At 29.4% G+C, this 21,511-nt stretch overlaps 3 protein-coding genes across 3 annotated transcripts; 1 reads left to right on the forward strand and 2 right to left on the reverse strand.

Annotated features, from left to right (window-relative positions):
• The first annotated feature begins 9,728 nt into the window (after positions 1–9,728).
• Positions 9,729–16,143, forward strand: LOC137807671 (phospholipid-transporting ATPase 10-like). The gene is made up of 11 exons (XM_068608420.1): positions 9,729–10,591; positions 11,057–12,405; positions 12,526–12,636; positions 12,747–13,023; positions 13,264–13,352; positions 13,441–13,549; positions 13,852–14,061; positions 14,336–14,461; positions 14,584–14,682; positions 14,842–15,033; positions 15,127–16,143. The coding sequence occupies exons 1-11, from the start codon at positions 10,199–10,201 to the stop codon at positions 15,826–15,828; spliced, it is 3,657 nt and encodes a 1,218-aa protein (XP_068464521.1). The 5' UTR covers positions 9,729–10,198; the 3' UTR covers positions 15,829–16,143.
• Positions 16,144–17,530: 1,387 nt separating this feature from the next.
• On the reverse strand, positions 17,531–18,270 carry LOC137807672 (probable calcium-binding protein CML15). The gene has a single exon (XM_068608421.1). The coding sequence runs from the start codon at positions 18,198–18,200 to the stop codon at positions 17,625–17,627; it is 576 nt and encodes a 191-aa protein (XP_068464522.1). The 5' UTR covers positions 18,201–18,270; the 3' UTR covers positions 17,531–17,624.
• Positions 18,271–18,991: 721 nt separating this feature from the next.
• Positions 18,992–19,372, reverse strand: LOC137805631 (uncharacterized). Its single transcript, XM_068605572.1, has one exon. The coding sequence runs from the start codon at positions 19,370–19,372 to the stop codon at positions 18,992–18,994; it is 381 nt and encodes a 126-aa protein (XP_068461673.1).
• Positions 19,373–21,511: the final 2,139 nt, after the last annotated feature.

Raw genomic sequence — 21,511 nt, forward strand, 5'->3', positions numbered from 1 at the left:
CCAATTTTTGTTAATTTCTAAAACAAAATTTAATTTAGTCATTATAATAATTAATTATTTTTTTTTTTTTATCTAAAACTGATTTCTATCTAGTGTGTTTTAATTTAAAATAATTTTAATCTTATCTCGTACTTGAATTTTGTTTAGGATAATATTTACACAGCAACCATATATAATATGATATTGATTTTTTATTTTATTTAATATATATAATTTCATGCTGACTATTTCTTCTAGATTAACAATGGATGGTTCCGTTGATTTTGGAGCCTCCATTGAGCTGGAAAATATATGTTGAATTTTAATTATTTTCTTAGATCAAATAACAGGTCAAACACTTTGCATAACTTTGTTTTCAAACTTTAACTTATTTGATTGAAAACAAATAAATTAAAAATATTAAAAAAATGTTTTTTTTTTAATTATTATTGTTTATATCGGTTAGATTTCCAATATGGTCATTGTTTCAAAACCAACGCGTGGGACAATATTCTACCATTTTTGAAGACTTCATCAATTTAATACACTTGTATTTTATTCTCTTCTATATACTTAATAAACTTCTCAGAAACTTCATTCATGGTGACTTATGAGATCTTTATATGCGCCAAAATTGTAGGACAATGCATGTGATTAGGGAGGAGAACGGGAAATAGTAACATCTACAAAAAAAATATTAGGTGTTTAAATATCTATGATTTCAATAAATATTCATATACTACATAAAAAATAGTTATGAAAATTGTTATTTGCTCTCTCTCTGTATAAATAAATATAAAGTTTTTAATTTTAAGAAAAAGTAAAGATAGCTTAAAAATAATATATTAAAAACAAAATATGTGAGTAACTTAAGTTTAATCCAAGTAACTCATCTCTCAAATTGTATATTAATAGATAATTTAATAGTGTGGTATGATAATTTGAATAAATTTTCGATAAAATCTAAATAACTATAATATGTGACTAACTTAAGTTTAATTCAACTATATTAATAGATGATCTGATAGTGGGTGGTATGATAATTCGAATAAATCTTCAATAAAATCTAAATAACTATAATCTAACATGAGACTAACTTAATTTTAATTCAACTAACTCGTTTTTAAAATTATATACTAATAGATAGTGAGTGGTATGATAATTTGAATAAATCTTCATAAGATATAAATAACTATAATACCATACCTATGTATCGTTTTTGTTAACATGTGGGTTTTTGTCTAGTCCCCCCATATTTTTGTATTTTCTTTTTTTTAATAATACTTTTTTCATGCGATGACAAATGATTGTTGTTACTTGAGGTGTCAGCCTAGCTGAGATGTCAAGTTGCATAGTGATGCCTAACATAAAAACTTTCATAAAAAAAATAAAAAAATAACTATAATACCATATTGATAAATAAATTTTAATTCAACCTTATAAAATTGATTGATAAAATAAAATTTATATTTATTTATATATTATAAAATATTTGTATTTCTAGTCGGCTTAAGATGTTTAATAAATTTAATCATTATAAATCAATGAATACATGATAAATAAAAAGTATAACTCATGAAAAATTCGGCTAAAATTAAATCAAGCTATTTTATTTTTTCTTCACTATAAAAATAAAATAAAAGAATGAGTAGAATAATATAAGGTTCGTTTCAACAATAAAACCGATTATTAATTGAGCATGTTTAAAAATGGGTTTTAAAAAAGTAGTTAACGGAATTCATTTTACAGCTTTAAATTTTGATGATCTGTAGAATGTTTTGAGAAAGTGTAGATGAGTTAAGTTTAAAGGAAATGAAGAAAAGGGTCATGGTTATATGAAATAAGATATATTTGTATTTTCTAACTTCTCTATAATGGTGAGAAATGGGTGACTGTAAATAAATACTATTGCAATCTTCATTCGAATTCAAATAATAATATTAATATTAGGAATGAATGATTTGACTTTATTGTGCTTCGTGTCAATCACTATTTCCTCAATAAAATATGTCTGCATAAACTCTTGCCACCTACCCATCTAACCACGATAAAGTTGGTGGGTTAGGATTGCTATTATATATATATATATATATATATATATATATATATATATATAATATCCTTAATCTTAATTCTTAAATAATGTAAAATTATATAATAAAGTAAAATAATAAAAGGAGAGGGTTAAGTTAGAAAGTATTAGTGAAATGAAATAAATAAAATCATGATTGAATAATATATTAAATATAATAAGTTTATTATTTTAAAATTTTAGTAAAATACAATATTTTAATCTCTTACGTAATTTTATTGGTCTCGAATAACTCCATGCATTAAGTCTCAAAATTTAATTAATTATATAAGAAAACATAGCAGCAGCCATTGAAATCTTGAAATTTTTTAGTCTGCGGACAATTACATCCTAACAAATCCGGTAATCTACAAACACTTAAAAACATGCTTTTGTAACGGTTTGCAGTTCAAGAATCACTACTCAATATATCTTTTAACAAATTTATTCAAATTAGTTGAATCCGTTTATATATATTTTGTACGATCGAAGACATGAGTATATTTTATATTCTAAGAAAAGAGACTAATTGTTAGTACTGACTTAAGTATTGAAGTATAATCGCAGATATCCATCAATCAGCGAAACACACGCGTATGAGAAAAAGAAATTTGAAGAATTTAAAAACTATTTAGAGACAACGAATAGTGTAAGTTGATCAACATTACTCAAGTCTCGTCATCATGCAATTACATGTATAATTGACGTTTTATCTTATTAATTATTTACCCTTTCGAAAAAATCTTAATAGTTATTAACCCTCACCTACTTTTAACTAATTAATTAAAATTAGCTTTTCATGTTAGCATCTGCTGTGGATTTAAGTTTTCAATTACATGAAAGATAAGGACAACGATTACAGAGATAGAATATTAAATTTAATCATTTTCGTTATTAATACTCAGAATATTGTTCCACGTCATTCTTATTGTTTTTATAGAAAGTTCTGACTGAGAGATCTTTTTTTCTCTCGTTTTATTTTAGACTAAACTAAATAATTAGTTTTAAGCACACTTCAAGTGTTTCTTTCTTTCTTTTTTGACAGTGACAAGTTTAGTTTTAAACATAGATAACTACAATTATCATAATTAATTTAAATAAATAGACTTCTCACTTTCTCTTTTGAAAATAACTTTGATATGTCAATTAAATAGTTAAAGGTTTCATTTTTAGAAAAAAAATTATAATTAAGAATTTTCTTTTATTAAACTCATATTTTGGACAAATTTATTTGAAAAGTATTAATAAAAATTGAAGTGAGATTTTTCCAGATATATATTTTCTCACATCAAAACCTTTAATTCGTACACAAAATTATATATTTATAAATTATCCCACCACATATCACATCATGTCCGTTGAATTAAACACTGCACCATCATCAACTATTTAGAGCTAATTAACATAATGACTCCACCGAAACCAAGCAGCAATTTCATCTAAAAGAAAAACCTTGCACCAAGAATTCACTGCTTCATTAATTAACAACTTTTAGCTAAATGTGTGAATCCTACTGAACCAATCGAACAAAGTAAATACAACCACAAATAGTATGCATAATTCTGTCCAGACAACAGGTAACAGTGCCAGCAACCACCAAACCAAAAAATGTAATACCAATGGAAAAATGAATCTGCACCAGTGTTCTGCACTTCACCAATTTCAATGATTGATCAAAGCATAGTACAAACACCAGCAACAATTTTAATTAAACAGCAAATTTCACCAATTCACAATTCTGGAACAAACAATTGATGAAGGCACACCAAAATTGTACCAGCAAAGTCTGCTATGTAAAACTAGTACAAAATAGTGTTTTGGTTCAACAAAATCTGCACCAAAAATTACCAAATCTCCACTGCTAAATTTTATCAAACAGTTTCCATACTCAATCACATATTATGTATGTGATAAACTTATGAAAATCTTCACCTAAAATTGATTTATCTCTTAAACAGAAAAGACAAACAAAGGAAGACTTCATTTTGATGTGTTAATTAATGAGACAATTAATGTGTAATTTTTATTATCATCAAAACTCATAAATATGAAAAGTATTTATTAGACTTTTAAATGAGTATAAGACCGTTGTGTAGAGTGTGAAGACTATTAAACTCTTTTATTTCATGTAAATACCTGAAGAAACTTAAGTATTAATAAAATAAGATAATTGTTCAGGTCCCTTTACTCTCCCGAGAAATTCAACCATGTTGCTTACTTTGAAAACCTTATTAAATTTTTGTCAGAGGATGCTTAATTTGGGAATCTTTCTTAGATTTTAGTTATTAAATGACTTATTCACGTGATTTTGCACGGCATATTGATATAAACGTAGGTAGATTTTTGTAAATAAATATTTTTATCAGTTTCATTAATTTTTTTTTTTTACTGTGAAGATACATTTTTAATATTAATTATAATTTTGCTCTATATATTTCATACAAATTATAATTATCTCTTATATTTTTATAATTCTTTCATGTGTTAATCATTTGTAATTTTTCTTAATTGTTATTCCATTTAATTTTGTGAGAAAGTTGCCAATATTATATATGTTTCTTAATCTTATTATGTCATATTACTTTTTGTTACTAAGACTCTGTTTGAATTAGAGAGGGGATGTGTGAGGATTTGAGGGAGTGGATGTGTGAGGATGTGTGAGGAAAGTGTGAAGAAAGTGAGGGTGTTTGGATTGGGGTATGTTAGGGTGGATGTGTGAGGAAAATTTATGGGAGTTTGTGAGTGATGTGATGGTTACGAGGAAATTTTAATTTTTTTTAAAGGTGTGAAATGTTACTTTACAGATTAACCCTTGCTTATTAAAAAAATTAATAATAAAATGAGTTGTATTTGTTTAAAAATAAAAAAATTTCACACATTTTGTAGATTTAAAAATTATAATTAAAAAAATATATGTTAAATGTAAATATGTATAATATAAAAACTATAATTAGAAAAAAAATATGTATTCAACAAATTAAATAAAAACAGAAATTCAAGTAATAAAATTGAAAAATAAATCAATTTTTATATAAATAAAAAGATATTATTTTTTAATATTAAAAACCTTCTAGAAATGAAAAATAAAAAATACCACAACAACAAAAATATAACGTAATTAACAATAGAACAAAAATTCATAAACAATTATAATAAAATAAATTATAACTCATAAACATAATAACTATATATAGAAATATATTAATATAAACATAACAAAAATAAAAAACAGAACTTCAAATAATTTCTTTAAATATTAAACATATACTATAAAATTAAAAAATAAATCACATCTTATATAAATAAAAAAATACTATGTTTTAATATTAAAAAACCTCAAAATAAAGCAATCTAAAAAATACAATAGTAACAAAAATATAACTTAATTAACCATAGAAAAGGATGTTGGAGATCCCACATCGACTAGAGATTAGAGCATTTCATTGTATATAAGTGGGTGCAAACCTCAACCCTATGAACCGGTTTTATGGGGTTGAGTTAGGCTTAAAGTCCACTTCGTAATATGGTATCAGAGCCATTTCGAGTCTATCCTAGCGAGTATTTGTGTTGGGCCTATCGTGTTACCCGCTATCGGATTATAATCCGATATAGTTCAATAATTAATTATTATTATTTTGTTTTATTAAATATTTGTGTTAGTTAAATTTATTTAATAACTAATATTTATAATAAAGTGTAATTTTTATTAATAAATTATGTAAAAATACGTGAAAAATATATTAATTATATTTCCAGTTTCTAATGAATAATTTATGTTAGAATAAAATTATTTTAAGTGATGGATTGTTTTTAGGGATTTTTTGTATTAAATAAATTAAATATTTAGTATAAAAAAATGAAAAATGTTTAGTATAATCTTTGGTGATGATCATGATCCAACCCAGGTAATATTTTCAATTTTAATTAGATATAGTATATTCTTTTCTTAAAAAAAAATTAAATCCAACCACATTTAATAAAATATTTGATTAGAACTTGAAAAATAGGTATCACCTGATCTACTCTAATAACTAATATATAAATGGAAGATTTTATTTAACTATATTTTTTTTACACTGATTTATAATATTTTATAAAATAATAAACAAACTTAAAACTTCTTTAAAATTTATTATGATTTGTTTCTTCATTTTAAATATTATATATATATATATATATTTTAAACATTGTACAATAAATTTTTTAAAATACTAATACATTCAAATGAAGTATTATGATACATTCAAATGAGGGTAAATTTGGAAATAAGGGATGCTGACATGACTTTCCCTCTACATCTCTTCATTTTGAGGGGAGACGATATTTACTGTTCACAGGTATATCCTCTCATTCACTTCCCTACACATCCCTTGATCCAAACCATGGATATCCACTCACATCCTTCCTCTTAAACAGTACATTCATGGAAGCAAGGGGGTAAATGTAATGTAACATAGAAGAAAGTTGAATACAATTCAAGAAAAAATTGAGATAGTTAGTCTCATATAAATAAATAGTTTAATAATATTATTTTCATGATATATGTAATAAAATGTAAATAAAAATTTTAGAATATAAAATATGAGATGGTATGAAGAAAATTTGAGATGTAGAAAAAAATTTATAAATTTTTAAGTTACACACAAGTTATGTGGACCAACCCGCGTCGTTCCGCATTTAGTCCATATGGAATGTGGGTTGTGCAAAACTTGTCTAAACAGGTTAGTAAGTTGAAATATACAACTCGTCCCACACTGCGCTTAGATGTATCGAACTTTGTCATTCATAATTTAAATTATTAACATTTATAAATTAATTAAATTTCAATGATTTATCACATAACAAAATAATTTAACATGCAAAAATAATAATTTTTAATTTATTTATTTATATATTAATTAAAATTTAGAAATATTTATTTTATATATATACTAAAATAAAAAATATTTAAACAATTAAATTAAAATAACTAACCGAATAAACTGCAAACCCATATTCTAAGAAGACGAGTCAAACTTTCATTGCATTGCCACCGTAAAATAACAAACACATAACTACCATTCATTTTGGGATCTTCTTTTTAGAATCATGTAATAAAATAATAAATAAAACTTATAGCATAATTAAAGAATGAGTAATGTCTTAAATGATTATACTCAAAGTACATTGACATTGTCAAACATTTAATGCAGACTGAAATAACTTAATGTATTTGATATCTTATCTATTTTCATTCATTGGTCAAATCCTTTACTTTTATGTCATTTTTTCACTTATAAAATGTTATTTATTTATTTTAAATTCATTGTATTCTCTCTCGTTCTATTGTCTTTCATTTTTTATTTTCCAAAGTTTAAAATCTCGCTGCATGATTTATTAACTCTACACATAACTACTAATATTAGCTGTTGATGCAATACAAATTTATCGACTCAATATGATTAGTTCCCTATATTTTAGTATTGAAATTTTTAATTTCTTGTTTATGTTTTATAAAATTTAGTTAGATTACACATTCATAAATTGGCGTATTTAGTTTAGAATTTTCTTAATAGAATTTTTATTATTTATGTTTGCATTTTAAATTTAAAATTATACTTTTTAAGATAAAAAATATAGAGGCTGGTATTAGAAATTGACTTAAAAATTGATTGATGGAATAATTACCAGTGTCTCAATAAAAAAATTCATAAACTTTTTTAGTTTCTAATTGCACGTGTACTATGATTGAATTTAGCTTTAACCATTATTCTTTTTGCCTAACACAGAATTAATTTATATCTTATATAAATTAAAATGGATGTAATATAGTCTTTTCTAAATACATTAAAATATATAATGATTTGATTATTTTGTTATAATTTTTGAAATTTAATAAAAGTTTATGAAGAATATTTATATTTAATTAAAATGGATAGTATTTAATTAAAAATAATATTTAGTATTTAATTAAAACAAATATAAGTGAAAATATAATAAATGTCTTTGCTCAATGTGCATGACCCTTGACCGAAACAAAAACAGACTGTCCATGAACTAATTAAATGATATTTAAGTGGGAGAAAGTTCAAAATTTCTTTTCTCTTTTCTAGAAGTGTTTTCAAGTGTTACAAATTTAAATGATGAAATTTATATTTCTTTTTGAGATTCATCAAAGCTAAATGAAATTTTTTATTATATAAAGTAAGAAACAGAAACTTATTTTAAAGTTAAATTAAAAACAAAAAAATAGTACTCATAATTTAAATCTTGAATTTTCAAAATCGATTTTGTTTTGTTTAATAAAAGAAAATAAAACACATAATTAACTTTCTTTCTCCTCTATCCTTATCCAAATATTATAAAAGTTACAGCGTACTACCTACATTTTTGGATGCATGTTCGGATACCATGAATCCACGTATAATCAAAATTAATACGTATAACTTTCACGTCATTAATTTTAATACCATGAAAATTTCGTACCCAAACGCTACACGCATTTTTTTTTATTTCTTTAGAGTATTAGTAAGAAAAAAAATAGTTGTTTTTGTAAGATTTTAAACATTTTAATTTGACTCCCTAAACGATCTTATAAATAAGAGAAAGACCAAATCCAATACAACACAAACAACACCTTACTAACATTTTAATTTAGTCGTATTTTTCTTAAAAAATATTTGAGAAGACTGAAACAAAAAATCATCTTAAATTTCAGATTAAAAATATAATCCAACCATATGAGTTAGTCACTTGTTTTGGATTTACCATAATCAACAATCACCTTTATCTATTTTTTCATTTAATTTTTGGTTTATACAGCTATAAAAGGCATAGGTGAATCTGGAAAAAAGGATCTTCTTTAATTTAATATTTGTGCATCATCGAATGAAAAAGAGGAAGTGTGCTTGATTTATTAGACAACTAACCAAAGCATGTGAATGGCTTCTTTGACCTTTTCCCACGCATCCTTAAAACATTTTTTGTTTTCTTCGTCTGCGTCATATGTTAGACTTTTTGTAATCTTCCCAAATACTCCTTCGAAATTTGGTACAATGGAACCAAACTGAAAAAACCAATGAAAGGAAATTATTTGATTAAAATGAAATAAATGGAAAAATATTTGATTATTTCACGCCTTAATGTAAGAAGAAAATTGAGTCTTTTTACATTTAATTCTGTCCTCTTTTATTTCACTGGCTTAATTAATCAAAGCAACATTTTACATGAAATAAATCCACCTGTTACAATTAATTTTGTTTTGGTTCATTAATGGTTCATTGAAAAATGTCTCATTCGAAATCCTAGAACCATGTCTTGTTTTGTTTACTAAATTAAAAAGAGTTTCTAGAAGTGGTGTGCTGCCATGGCCACACGTATTACATTTCACCATTGGCTCTACCTTGACTTTCATGGAGATTCCGCTATTCACTATTCTTGTAAAAGAAAGAAAAAAATGTCTCTTTTCTTTTTTTTCCAAAAATACTTTTACATGCTAATTTGTGAAATCCAACATAGTTAATCCAATGTGATGAATTGGCATTCCCAAATGAATAGTATCTGTTATTTGTTAGAAATCCTTCAGGTATTATTTGTGCTTGAATGTCCCTGGTTCCAGAGGGAAAAAAACAAAATTAGATAATTATTAGTTGTTTTTTTAATGTATTTGTATTTGTTTATAATGTCTTAAAAAGCGAGTATGGAGAGGGGTTAAGAGAAGGATCCATTCCCATGTGCACGTTGAAAAGTCTATTCTTGTTAGCCACGGCGAGTCAAACTGGGAGGGCAGTCACAATTCAGCTTCCAACTCAATCAAACACATAATAGGTTGCCTTCTTTCTCCCACTTTCATTCCAAAGTTATACCTTTCAGCTCTCTCAAAGGAACCTGTGTTTTTTTCTTTTCTGGGTTTATCATATTTGTACAGATACATATAAAGAACACCTTTTTCTCCTTGTTTCTGCTCAAGACTTCTGTCTTTCTCATCCACCCTCTCCAAATCACTTCCTTTCAGCTGTTTTATTCTTTTGTTGCTTCCATTTCATTGGTTCACACATATCTTTCTTGATTTTCACAACTGGTTTGAGGGTCTTTGACTTGTTGGAGCTGGGTTTGAAACTTGAAGGACACATCTGATAAGTTGGTGAGCTTTTGGTAAGAGTTTGAGCCATGGCTGGGGGGAGAAGGAGGAGGCACCACTTCGGCAGAATCCATGCATTCACGTGTGGGAAGGCTTCCATGAAGGAAGAACATTCACTGATTGGAGGCCCTGGCTTCTCAAGGATAGTCTATTGCAATGACCCTGAACGTGCCACCTCGAGTCTTCTCAATTATGGTGACAATTATGTCAGAACAACTAAGTATACATTGGCCACGTTCCTCCCCAAGTCCTTGTTTGAGCAGTTCAGGAGGGTTGCAAATTTCTACTTCCTCGTTTGTGCAGTTTTGTCTTTCTTTCCAGTATCTCCTTACTCTGGCGTCAGTAATGTTGTCCCTCTACTGGTTGTGGTAGCTGCCACAATGGTCAAAGAGTTCATTGAGGATTTTAGGAGGAAACAACAGGTAATGTTCTGTAATTTTTTATATCATCTTGGTTCAAAGGGTGTCTGTTCTCTTATCTTATGTTGTTAGGTAGATTGCATATCTGTGATGGGTAGTTATGGATTATAGGCATTTTGGCTAAAATTTTGGAATGTTCAATCCATTATCCTAGACTAGAACATGTGGCTATTGATTGCTGATGTATTGAGTACAGTCTTTACTAATTAGTTGGGAAATTTATGATGAGAGTTCATGCGGCAAGTGAAATTGTGAGAGGCTTAGGGGTTTCTGTGCTAAATTCAAGCTTGCACATAGGTCAGATAGCTTTTCTCTTATTGGCATGTGCAGAACTTCTTTTCAGAAATAGGTAATAGGGTTGCATTAATGTTAATGAACTTTTTTTGTTTCATAAAAAACAAAATGGTTACGTTTTCTGCTACTCTTGATTAATCCCAGGCCGATGATATTGTTTTGTAATTTCATCAGGATATAGAGATGAATAACAGAAAAGTTAAAGTGCATGGTGGAAGTGGTGATTTTGCCTATTCTAAATGGAGGGATTTGAAAGTTGGAGATGTGGTGAGGGTGGAAAAAGATGAATTTTTTCCTGCTGATCTCATCTTACTCGCGTCAAATTATGATGATGCAATTTGCTATGTTGAGACTATGAATCTTGATGGAGAGACAAATCTGAAACTGAAACAAGCATTGGAAGGAACTTCAAAGTTGCAAGAAGACTCGAGCTTTCAAAATTTCAGGTCTGTCATCACATGTGAAGATCCAAATGCAAATTTGTACACATTTGTTGGAAGTATGGAGCTTGATGATCAACAGTATCCTCTTGCACCTCAACAGCTACTTCTCAGGGACTCTAAGCTGAGGAACACAGATTTTGTTTATGGTGTGGTAATCTTTACTGGACATGATACAAAGGTTATGCAGAATGCAACAGACCCTCCATCCAAGAGAAGCAAAATTGAGAAAAGGATGGATAAGATTATCTACTGCCTCTTCTTTCTACTTATTCTGATTTCTTTCATTGGGTCCATATTCTTTGGGGTTATAACAAATGATGATATTGAAAATGGAAGAATGAAGAGATGGTACCTTAGACCAGATGATACCGAAATTTACTATGATCCTAATGAACCAGTAGCTGCTGCAATTCTGCATTTCCTGACAGCACTTATGTTGTATAGTTACTTGATTCCGATTTCCTTGTATGTATCCATTGAAATTGTGAAGGTTCTTCAAAGCATTTTCATCAACCAGGATGTGAATATGTATTATGCGGAAACTGACAAGCCAGCACATGCTCGTACATCAAATTTGAATGAAGAACTTGGCCAAGTTGATACCATACTTTCAGATAAGACAGGAACTTTGACTTGCAATTCTATGGAATTTATCAAGTGTTCTATTGCTGGGGTTGCTTACGGACGAGGAGTTACAGAAGTTGAGAGAGCTCTATCTAGGAGACATGAATCAGATTCAGTTCAAGAGTTGAAAGAAGTAAAAAACATTGCAAAGGTTGGTGAATCAAAGTCATCCATTAAAGGGTTTAACTTTATGGATGAAAGGATCATGAACGGAAGTTGGATCAAAGAACCCAATGCCAATGTAATCCAGAACTTCCTAAGACTGCTGGCTGTATGCCACACTGCAATTCCTGAAATTGATGAAGGAACTGGTAAGGTTTCATATGAAGCTGAATCACCAGATGAGGCAGCTTTTGTGATTGCAGCCAGGGAACTTGGATTTGAATTTTATGAAAGGACACATACAGCAATTTCACTGCGTGAATTAGACCCGATAACAGGCCTGAAAACTGAAAGGTGAGGTTATTGAGATTAAATGTGAAGGTTTAATTGTCTGACATCTTGTTATTCACATATATAAATGCAATCGAAACTTGAATTGTGTATTAAAAATGGCATATAATTTCACTTTTCCAGGTCCTACAAAATTTTGAATGTATTGGAGTTTAGTAGTGCAAGGAAGCGGATGTCTGTAATTGTAAGAGATAAGGAGGGGAAACTGTTGCTTCTCAGCAAAGGCGCTGACAGGTTTGTAATATCATACTTGGCTATCCTAAATAAACTATGTAAGCATCATTCAATTTGTTTTAAAAGTTCATAATATTAAATTGCTTTACTTTTCTGAATTTCTCAATCAGTGTAATGTTTGAACGAATTGCAAAGAATGGAAGGGATTTTGAAGAGAACACCAGGCAACATATCAGTGAATATGCTGATTCTGGTTTGAGGACCTTGATACTTGCATATCGTGAACTTAATGAGGAAGAGTACTATCAATTTAATAAAGAGTTCACAGAGGCCAAGAACTTAGTGAGTGCAGACCAGGAGCAGATTGTTGACGGCATAATACAAAATATTGAGAAGGATTTAATTCTTCTTGGTGCTACTGCAGTTGAAGACAAACTACAAGACGGGGTATGCTCTAAATACTGTGTTACTTAATGAAAGTAGAGTGAAACAGGTCTCTTTTTATGCTGGAGTGTTCAACTGACCACAATTTTGTGATCACATATAATTGAAATTTTGTGATCACAATTTTGACATTTTTTAATTCATCATTTTTTGAAAATTTCCTTGTCTTATTCTATTATCACAATAAGTTTATTATAATAGTTCTATATATTGTGTTCTTATGAATCAGTTCATGTTGCACAGGTTCCTGAATGCATTGACAAGCTAGCACAGGCTGGAATTAAGCTATGGGTTTTAACTGGTGATAAAATGGAGACAGCAATTAATATAGGGTAAGTGCAAAAAATTATCAATAAATTTTGGAATTGTGTGTGCAAGCAATATGAGGTCACTGATTTGGAAATTTCTGTGTGGTTGCAGATTTTCTTGTAGTTTACTCAGACAAGGAATGAAACAAATTATAATTAGCTCAGATACTCCAGAAAACAAAGCATTGGAGAAAATGGAGGACAAGTCTGCTGCTGATGTGGTAAACAACTCTGATCCTTAACTTCTGTCAACAGATACTGATTGCCATTTATCATGTCATGAGATGATTGCATGCTCTTTAGGTTGTTATTTTACTTAAGTTCAACAGGGAGATCCCATATATAACATGTATGAATTAGAATGTGCTACAAAGGGACTTGCAAAACTGAATATTATAACTAGATGTACAAAATTTATCAGTTGGATTGCATGCCAGGTTATTGGGAGGAGGAGGGTGGATTTTTCTTGTTTTTATAGTTCAATATGTATTGATGGGCTCATGGAATCTTATTGATTTTTCAGGCAATTAAGTCAAGTGTTATTCGTCAATTAAGGGAGGCAAGTGCATTACTTTCTTCATCAGATGAAAATTATGAGGCCTTAGCCCTGATCATTGATGGGAAGTCTCTTACATATGCACTAGAAGATGGTGTAAGTGATTTGTTCCTCGAACTTGCCATTGGCTGTGCATCTGTTATCTGCTGTCGATCCTCTCCCAAGCAGAAAGCACTTGTAAGTTCTTTTTTCCAAAAAAACTCCAGCTATGTACTATTTATCTTCATATATAAAAGTTCAGGTTGCACAAGTTTGTCTTCTAGTTATTGTGTTATAGTTAGGCTTGAATTTGATGTTTTACTTGAAATAAATCTATTGAAGTTTATGATGATCAACAAGGCAAAGATATTTTTACCGCAAAGCTATATTATATTTAAGAGCAAATCATAGTCTCATCCTTTGGTGGTTTTCCATGCACAGTCTCTAAAATATCTTCTAAATAATAATGCAGGTTACAAGACTGGTGAAGATGAGAACTGGCAGTACAACACTAGCTATTGGAGATGGGGCAAATGATGTTGGAATGCTCCAAGAAGCAGACATTGGAATTGGTATCAGTGGTGTGGAAGGCATGCAGGTAAATTTCTAATATCTTGCATATTTTTTTCCTTTATTTCATTAACCCCGACCCTGAATTTGTATTGTTTTTAATTTTTTGTTTCTTATGTTTTTACTTGTCTGTTTCATTAAAACTTCCAGGCTGTTATGTCAAGTGATATTGCAATAGCCCAATTTCGGTTTCTTGAGCGGTTACTTCTTGTGCACGGACATTGGTGTTACAGAAGGATATCATCAATGGTAACAATCTTGCCTTGTCTTCACATATGTTACATAATATTATAAGATTCTTAATTTGACATGTAATTGCACTGATGACACCATATTGCAAAGTCTTTGTTCAACTAAGATTACTACAATTATTTTGGTTTGTGACAAACTTGACCTTTTGTTTGGCAGATCTGCTACTTCTTTTACAAGAATATTGCCTTCGGCTTCACTCTGTTCTTCTTTGAGATATATGCCTCATTCTCCGGGCAAGCTGCATACAATGATTGGTTCATGTCCCTATATAATGTATTCTTCACTTCACTTCCTGTAATTGCATTGGGAGTCTTTGATCAGGATGTCTCTTCCAAATTATGTCTCAAGGTAGGCCTCCGAATTCAGTAGCTTCACGATATAGTTCAAAAATACATGTTTGTAGTCTTCTCATGAAACCTTTGTTTTGCTTTCATTTTACAGTTTCCATTATTGTACCAAGAAGGCATCCAAAACATCCTATTTAGCTGGAAACGGATCATCGGTTGGGTAGTTAATGGAGTTGTGACTTCTGCCATAATATTCTTCTTTTGCATCCATGCCATGGAACAGCAGGCATTCCGCAAAGGAGGTGAAGTTGTGGAGCTGGAAGTTCTTGGTGCCACCATGTACACCTGTGTTGTGTGGGTGGTGAATTGCCAAATGGCATTATCTATCACTTACTTCACTTATGTACAACATATATTCATCTGGGGAAGCATTATATTCTGGTATATATTCCTCTTGGCATATGGAGCCATAGACCCTTCCTTCTCCACCACTGCCTATAAGGTCTTCATTGAAGCTCTTGCACCAGCACCATATTTCTGGATTATCACTTTGCTCATTCTCATTGCCTCCCTCCTTCCATATTTCGTCTATGCGTCCATCCAAATGCGTTTCTTCCCCATGTATCATCAAATGATTCAATGGATAAGGAAAGACGGCCAAACAAGTGATCCAGAATACTGCAATATGGTAAGGCAGCGATCAATAAGACACACAACAGTTGGATTCACAGCTCGTTTGGAAGCATCCAAACGTTTTAATGCATCCAGAAGAGTTGAATCATCATCAAGACCTGAAACAGCATCCACAATACTTGAATCATCCAACCATTCTGAAGGGCAGTTTGAGGACCGATAACCAGAATTTTGTTGTTGTTGTTGTCATCCCCTTTGGATTCATTGGTAAAAAGAAAAACAAAAAACAAGGGTGTAAATTTTTCCATAGGTTACAAACCTTGTACATATTTAAGGTAAAGGACCGTTTTCCTTATGCTGCATGACATGAATCCTTAAACAAAGCACAATAAAGCAGTCTGTCGTTGGTATTTTTTGTTGAGAAGATTATGATAAAATCTGGCTGCTTCGAGATTAGAAAGAGGGCTATGGTCAACAACAATGTATGATGTATTTTATCCTAGGATAGAAGAATATATTGATTCATTCTTTCATGGTACACATTCTTCCTAACATTCTGTATCTTTGTCCTGCGATCATTGGGTGAATATAATTTCAATTTTTGGCTTTTTAAAACGCACAACAGAATTTCATGGTTACAGAAACATCTTGATTGTTTCTGGGTGTCAAATTCATGCATAACGAAAATGTAATGATAACAATAACAATGTTCAAAGTGAAACATCACGTACCTAAACAAATCACGCAGAATCACTTAGTCCTTTAGCCTGATAAACCCTGATTGAGATCAAATAACACTAACAAAGTTTTGTATGCAAAACTAACCATGTACTAAGATGACCACAGTGATCGGTTTTTTCTCTCTATAAAATATATTAATTAATGTTTTTAGTTTTTCATGAAATGTTTTTTTAACTTTTAATTAAAACTAGTGAATTTATTGAGAAAGTAAAACTATTATGATAAAATTATTTCAATAAGTGACAGGTTTATGTTGTTCTTATCTGTATCAAGAAAGTATAATCATCTTGAGATACAAACACTAAGAATAATTTATTTTTCACAAACGACATATATATCTCTCTCCTGGTAAACAATTTTGGATGCATGATTGATCCTAGTACATGTTTAAGACTTGAACTTATAATATGTGATAGGTTGAAAGTATAAGATAAACTAAATAGTGAATGATAAGACAACGTAGACGATAACAAAACAACAATATTTGTTAAACACTATCACTGATTATAATAATGGCAAACAAAATTACGATGGTACTTGTGATGACTGAGAAAATTAAGTTATAGCATTTAATTTATTATCTCAATTTTCACTTATAAATATTCATTATAAAATTTATCACTATTGACCTTGACAACGTCGTATTTTAATATTTTAGACAACTTCTTATTTTAATATTTTAGAATATCTCGACTAGGAAAAAAGTTAAACTTTTGACTAAGGGATAAGAGAGATAGAGAAAAAGGTAAAAAAGAAAAAAGAAATAAATATAAAATAATAAAATTTTAAAAATTCTTAAACAAAATTCCTTAGAAAGAAAACATCATATAAATTACTTAAAAAGTATTGGTTACAAGAAAATATATTAGAAATTAAGATGAAAATAATGTTCAAAATTGCAGAAATTATGGATAAGTTTTAATATTCATTTATAAATCAGTAATTAATTTCCATATTTAGAGGAAAAGTGTAACGAAATTCATATATAACAGAAAAAAGCTGCAATTTTTTTAATATTTCATAAAATAAATAAATAAGTATATTTGGTGTCTTATATTTTCTGATTATCTAAATATGTTGGAGGATTCGTAAAAATATTATATAGTGTTAATTCTTCATTCCATATTTTTCTTCAGTTCAGAATATCAAAAATATTTTTTCTGACAGAAAAAACATGAGTAGCATTGTAGTAGAAACCAAGAACCCTTATTTGCTTAAATCATTCAAAAGAAGCTACAAAATCAATGAAAAGGAAAATGTATGAAACGAATATACAGGTCAGCGGAAGGAGAGGCCAAGAAAATCAGAAGCAGAGCGAGCCATGATGGAGGCAAACTCAGTGAAGCTAATAACGCCATCGCCATCAGTGTCAGCCTCTCTGATCATCTCTGTGAGCTCTCGGTACGTGAGAGGCTGCCCCATTTTGGCCATGGCCCCGGCCAACTCCGCCGCCGTTATGAAACCATTGCCGTCGCGATCGAAGTACTTGAACACCCCTAGGAGCTGTTCCTGGTTCACCAAAACCTGTTCGTTTATGTCAGCCAAAATGGCCCTCACCAACTCCTCAAACTCCACTTTCCCATTGCCGTTTGAGTCCATGTTGGCCAACAGTGCTTGGACTTGGTCCCCCGAAGGCTTCAGCCCCAGTGCCCTCAGAAGCGCTGCAAGCTCCAACATCGTTAAACTCCCATCTGAGTCCATGTCAAATCTTCCAAATATCTCTCTCAGTTGGTTCACTTGGTGCACTTGAAGCTTTGACATGGTAAGTAGTGATGAATATGCAGAATTTGCAATGCGAAGAACGAGAAACAAAGGGAAAAGGAGAAGGAGACGTGGATGTGTGAGCTGGAGCATGGGAACAGAAACCGCGTCGGTGGTTATATAAGATTAACTACTGTGCCCTCATGAAGTTTCCTATCTACGATGTTTCATTCTAGTACCACTATAGTTTAATTTTTAAAATAGTTGTATTGATTTTGAAATTTATTATAATTTTATTTTTAAAAGATATATTTTATTCTTAAAAGACAGTGTAGTTGGATTAAGGAAAAAAATTGTATATAAATCATGTGAATGTGATGTTCCCTCTCTTCCAGCTGAAGTCTACAGCTATGTTGAGGTGGCTTTATCTTCACACTCTTTTTTAATTAGAATATTGTCATTTTCGATTCATTGAAAGAGAAAGAAAAACAGTTGGATTTGTCTCCATACGTTAATTATTGTTGGAACGTACACAATGTACCATTCCACACTTGATGTTAGCATTAATTAATATCCCTTACCACATGCATGTTAGCATTAATGTTCTTTTCAAATTCACCACCACATGTCCATGGTTCAACAAATCGCCATTATTAATTTCATCTCCTTTTCTTATTTATTGCTAGAGAGCCATCATCAAGTCTTCTTCTCAGACACTATAAGAAAAAGAAAGTCATTCATTATTGGAGTATTTATTGGAAGCATTTATATAGACATTAATTATTGTTTTTAGGTAAATGAATAAGACTTTCTTGTACTTACTTTACAATAATTATTTTAGGTTTTTATCAAAATTAAAAAACTTGATTGATTTAAACTAACATCTTGAAATATACATTATATGATAATTAGTATGACAGAGATGTGATTAATGATGTTGAAATCTAACAAACTTGGGTTGTGTTTTGGTGAGAAACTTCACCATCTGTGACCTTACAATCATCAATTTCTTGATGCATGACCTTGGCCCCAACACCCCCAACTTCGATATCATTTCCAATACGTTCCCTACACACGCGCTTTAGCCACCCAAAAAGCCCTCTCCCTCTGATACTCTCCAAGGGGGTTTTCGGCCTTCGACTCCACTTGCGACCCAAATAGCAAGAAACAACAGCTAGAATCACAAGCACAGACATGACAGCAAAAAACGGACCAACAGATCCTGAAGACTTCCATGTGCTAGAACCAGTAGTGCTTGGAACACCTTCTGGCTCACCTTGTTGCTGCTCTGGCTGTACTATTGAAGCCAGTGCTGGTGTTGCCATGGTTGATCAGCATTCATACAATGGAAGGGTTTGAGTAATCTTAATCTAGCTGTTGCTCAGCATCAGTTAAGAGGCAAGAATATATATATAAAGGGAAGTGAATGGTTTGGTTTTTGTTGGCTAGTATAAGAAAGATGTTTAGGTTTCTTAGCGTGGTGTGGAAACTTGAAATGAGTGGAAAACAAACGTGGAAAAGGGATAAAGGAAGAAGAAGAGACTCCTTTTGAATTTTTTATCTGGTTTACTTTCCACTTTTGCAGATGGTTTTTACATGCATGCATGTCTTCCTTCATTGCGCATTCTGCAGTGGCTTATGTGAAAAGTAGGGCTTTCGTTTTATCATAAAGGGCTTCGATGAGGTGTGATCTTTTTTCTTTATCCTTTTATATATATATCTCATTCCAAACATAGATGTTGACTGCGTCTGCATGCAGTACTTTGATGTTTGTCGTGTTCTTTGCTTGTGTTGTCGCCTTTGATTACCTCTCACATACTAGGATGATGACTCGTGCTTCAATTATAATCAATTTTTAGCTAAAACATTATCTCATTAATTACTTCAATCCTAAATTAAGTTTAAATAACTTGTAATGCCTCCATTGATCTAACATAATCCAATTAACTTGTATCATTTGGTTTTTATTTTTACAATATTCTAAAAAAGTACATGATAATAAGGGAAAACAACATTTAATCCCTAAAACTTTACTCCTTTTACATATAGAAATCTCAAATTTTGATTTTATCTTAATTGATCCTTGTATTAATTTGTTCATCTATAATTGAACTTTAACTTTGTTCCAATAGATCCTTACTTTTCTTTTTTATAAATAGACATATAAAACTTTAATTTTATTATAATTACTTCTTAAAAATTATTATTTTTCATAAATAATTTTTTTAACAGTTGAGTTAAATAAATTTTCGTTTAATTATTATTACTACTAATAATATACTGTTACAATTATTATTTAACTCAAAGACGTAAGAAAAAATAATTGTAGAAAATTAATAAGTTTAAAAAAATAATTATAATAATTTTTTTTTTATATTTATTTATAAAAAATAATAGTAAATATCAATTTGAATAAAATTAAGGTGCATGATAAAGTTTGGAGATTAATTAAAACAAAATTAAAGTATCAATAATCACATATAGATAAACTCTCATATCGTTTCAGCCTAGTACCTCTTTCTCTTTTAACACGTTTTAAATGGTTTTGATCACTACACTTACTTATTCTTATTTCTTATAAGTTAAGCAACGCTTTTCACTTCAATATAATAACTTTAGAACAATACAAAATAAATCTCACAAATAACCATTCACTCCTACATTACATCAATTATTTATTTATTTTAAATTATTTGTTACATAAATATGATTTATCATTAAAAATGATTTGTTGGACCCATCCAAAGTGTTAACATTGCTACTTAAAAATAAGCACCTGGAGTTTAACAAACATTGCATCCCAACTAAAAGCAGTTCTTATATCAAGAAGATGGGATGGAAACTTTCAATATTTTTAATTCCTTTTTTATTAAAAAATATTTTATCAAATATCAACAAATTATATTTTTAATTAAGTTATTATTATAAAATTTTGAGTTATATGATTTATGTATTTTTATATAAAAAAAATCAAAAAATGACGTAGTTATTTTTTCATTCTCTCATAAATTTAAATATTTTTAATTAAAGTTATATTAAAATATATTATTGTATTAAGTATTCAAAAAAATTATATTTTTTAATTAAGTTTCTAATTTTTAACACTCAATAGAACAAATAATTTTGATAGAAACGAATTGAAAACACTCAAACTTATAAAAGAATTAAAAATAAATTAAGTCATTTTTATATAAAGATATATAAAAAATAATAATGTAAAATAACAGTGACATTATCTCAATTATATACAAAATAAATATAAAATTTTAAATATACAGATTTTTTTTATAAAAAATCAATTAAAAATATCTAAATTTATAATAAATTTAAGCTTAATTGGACTTATTTTCAATACATACGAAGCATCGACTACGTTTTATATATATTCATGAATTATTTTTTAAATAAGAGTCACTACAAGAAAATTATGAAAATAGAAACTAATTTTAGAAACAAAAAATAAT

This window comes from Phaseolus vulgaris, chromosome 3 (assembly GCF_000499845.2).
Source record: "Phaseolus vulgaris cultivar G19833 chromosome 3, P. vulgaris v2.0, whole genome shotgun sequence".
Classification (NCBI taxonomy): domain Eukaryota; kingdom Viridiplantae; phylum Streptophyta; class Magnoliopsida; order Fabales; family Fabaceae; genus Phaseolus; species Phaseolus vulgaris.

Bases quoted from the DNA above. Each gene is read 5' to 3' on its own strand.
- LOC137807671 (XM_068608420.1), top strand. From the start codon at position 10,199: ATGGCTGGGGGGAGAAGGAGGAGGCACCACTTCGGCAGAATCCATGCA. The intron at 13,550-13,851 runs GTAAACAACTCT...TTGATTTTTCAG, and splicing joins ACAAGTCTGCTGCTGATGTG to GCAATTAAGTCAAGTGTTAT. The intron at 14,462-14,583 runs GTAAATTTCTAA...TAAAACTTCCAG, and splicing joins GTGGTGTGGAAGGCATGCAG to GCTGTTATGTCAAGTGATAT.
- LOC137807672 (XM_068608421.1), bottom strand. From the start codon at position 18,200: ATGCTCCAGCTCACACATCCACGTCTCCTTCTCCTTTTCCCTTTGTTT.
- LOC137805631 (XM_068605572.1), bottom strand. From the start codon at position 19,372: ATGGCAACACCAGCACTGGCTTCAATAGTACAGCCAGAGCAGCAACAA.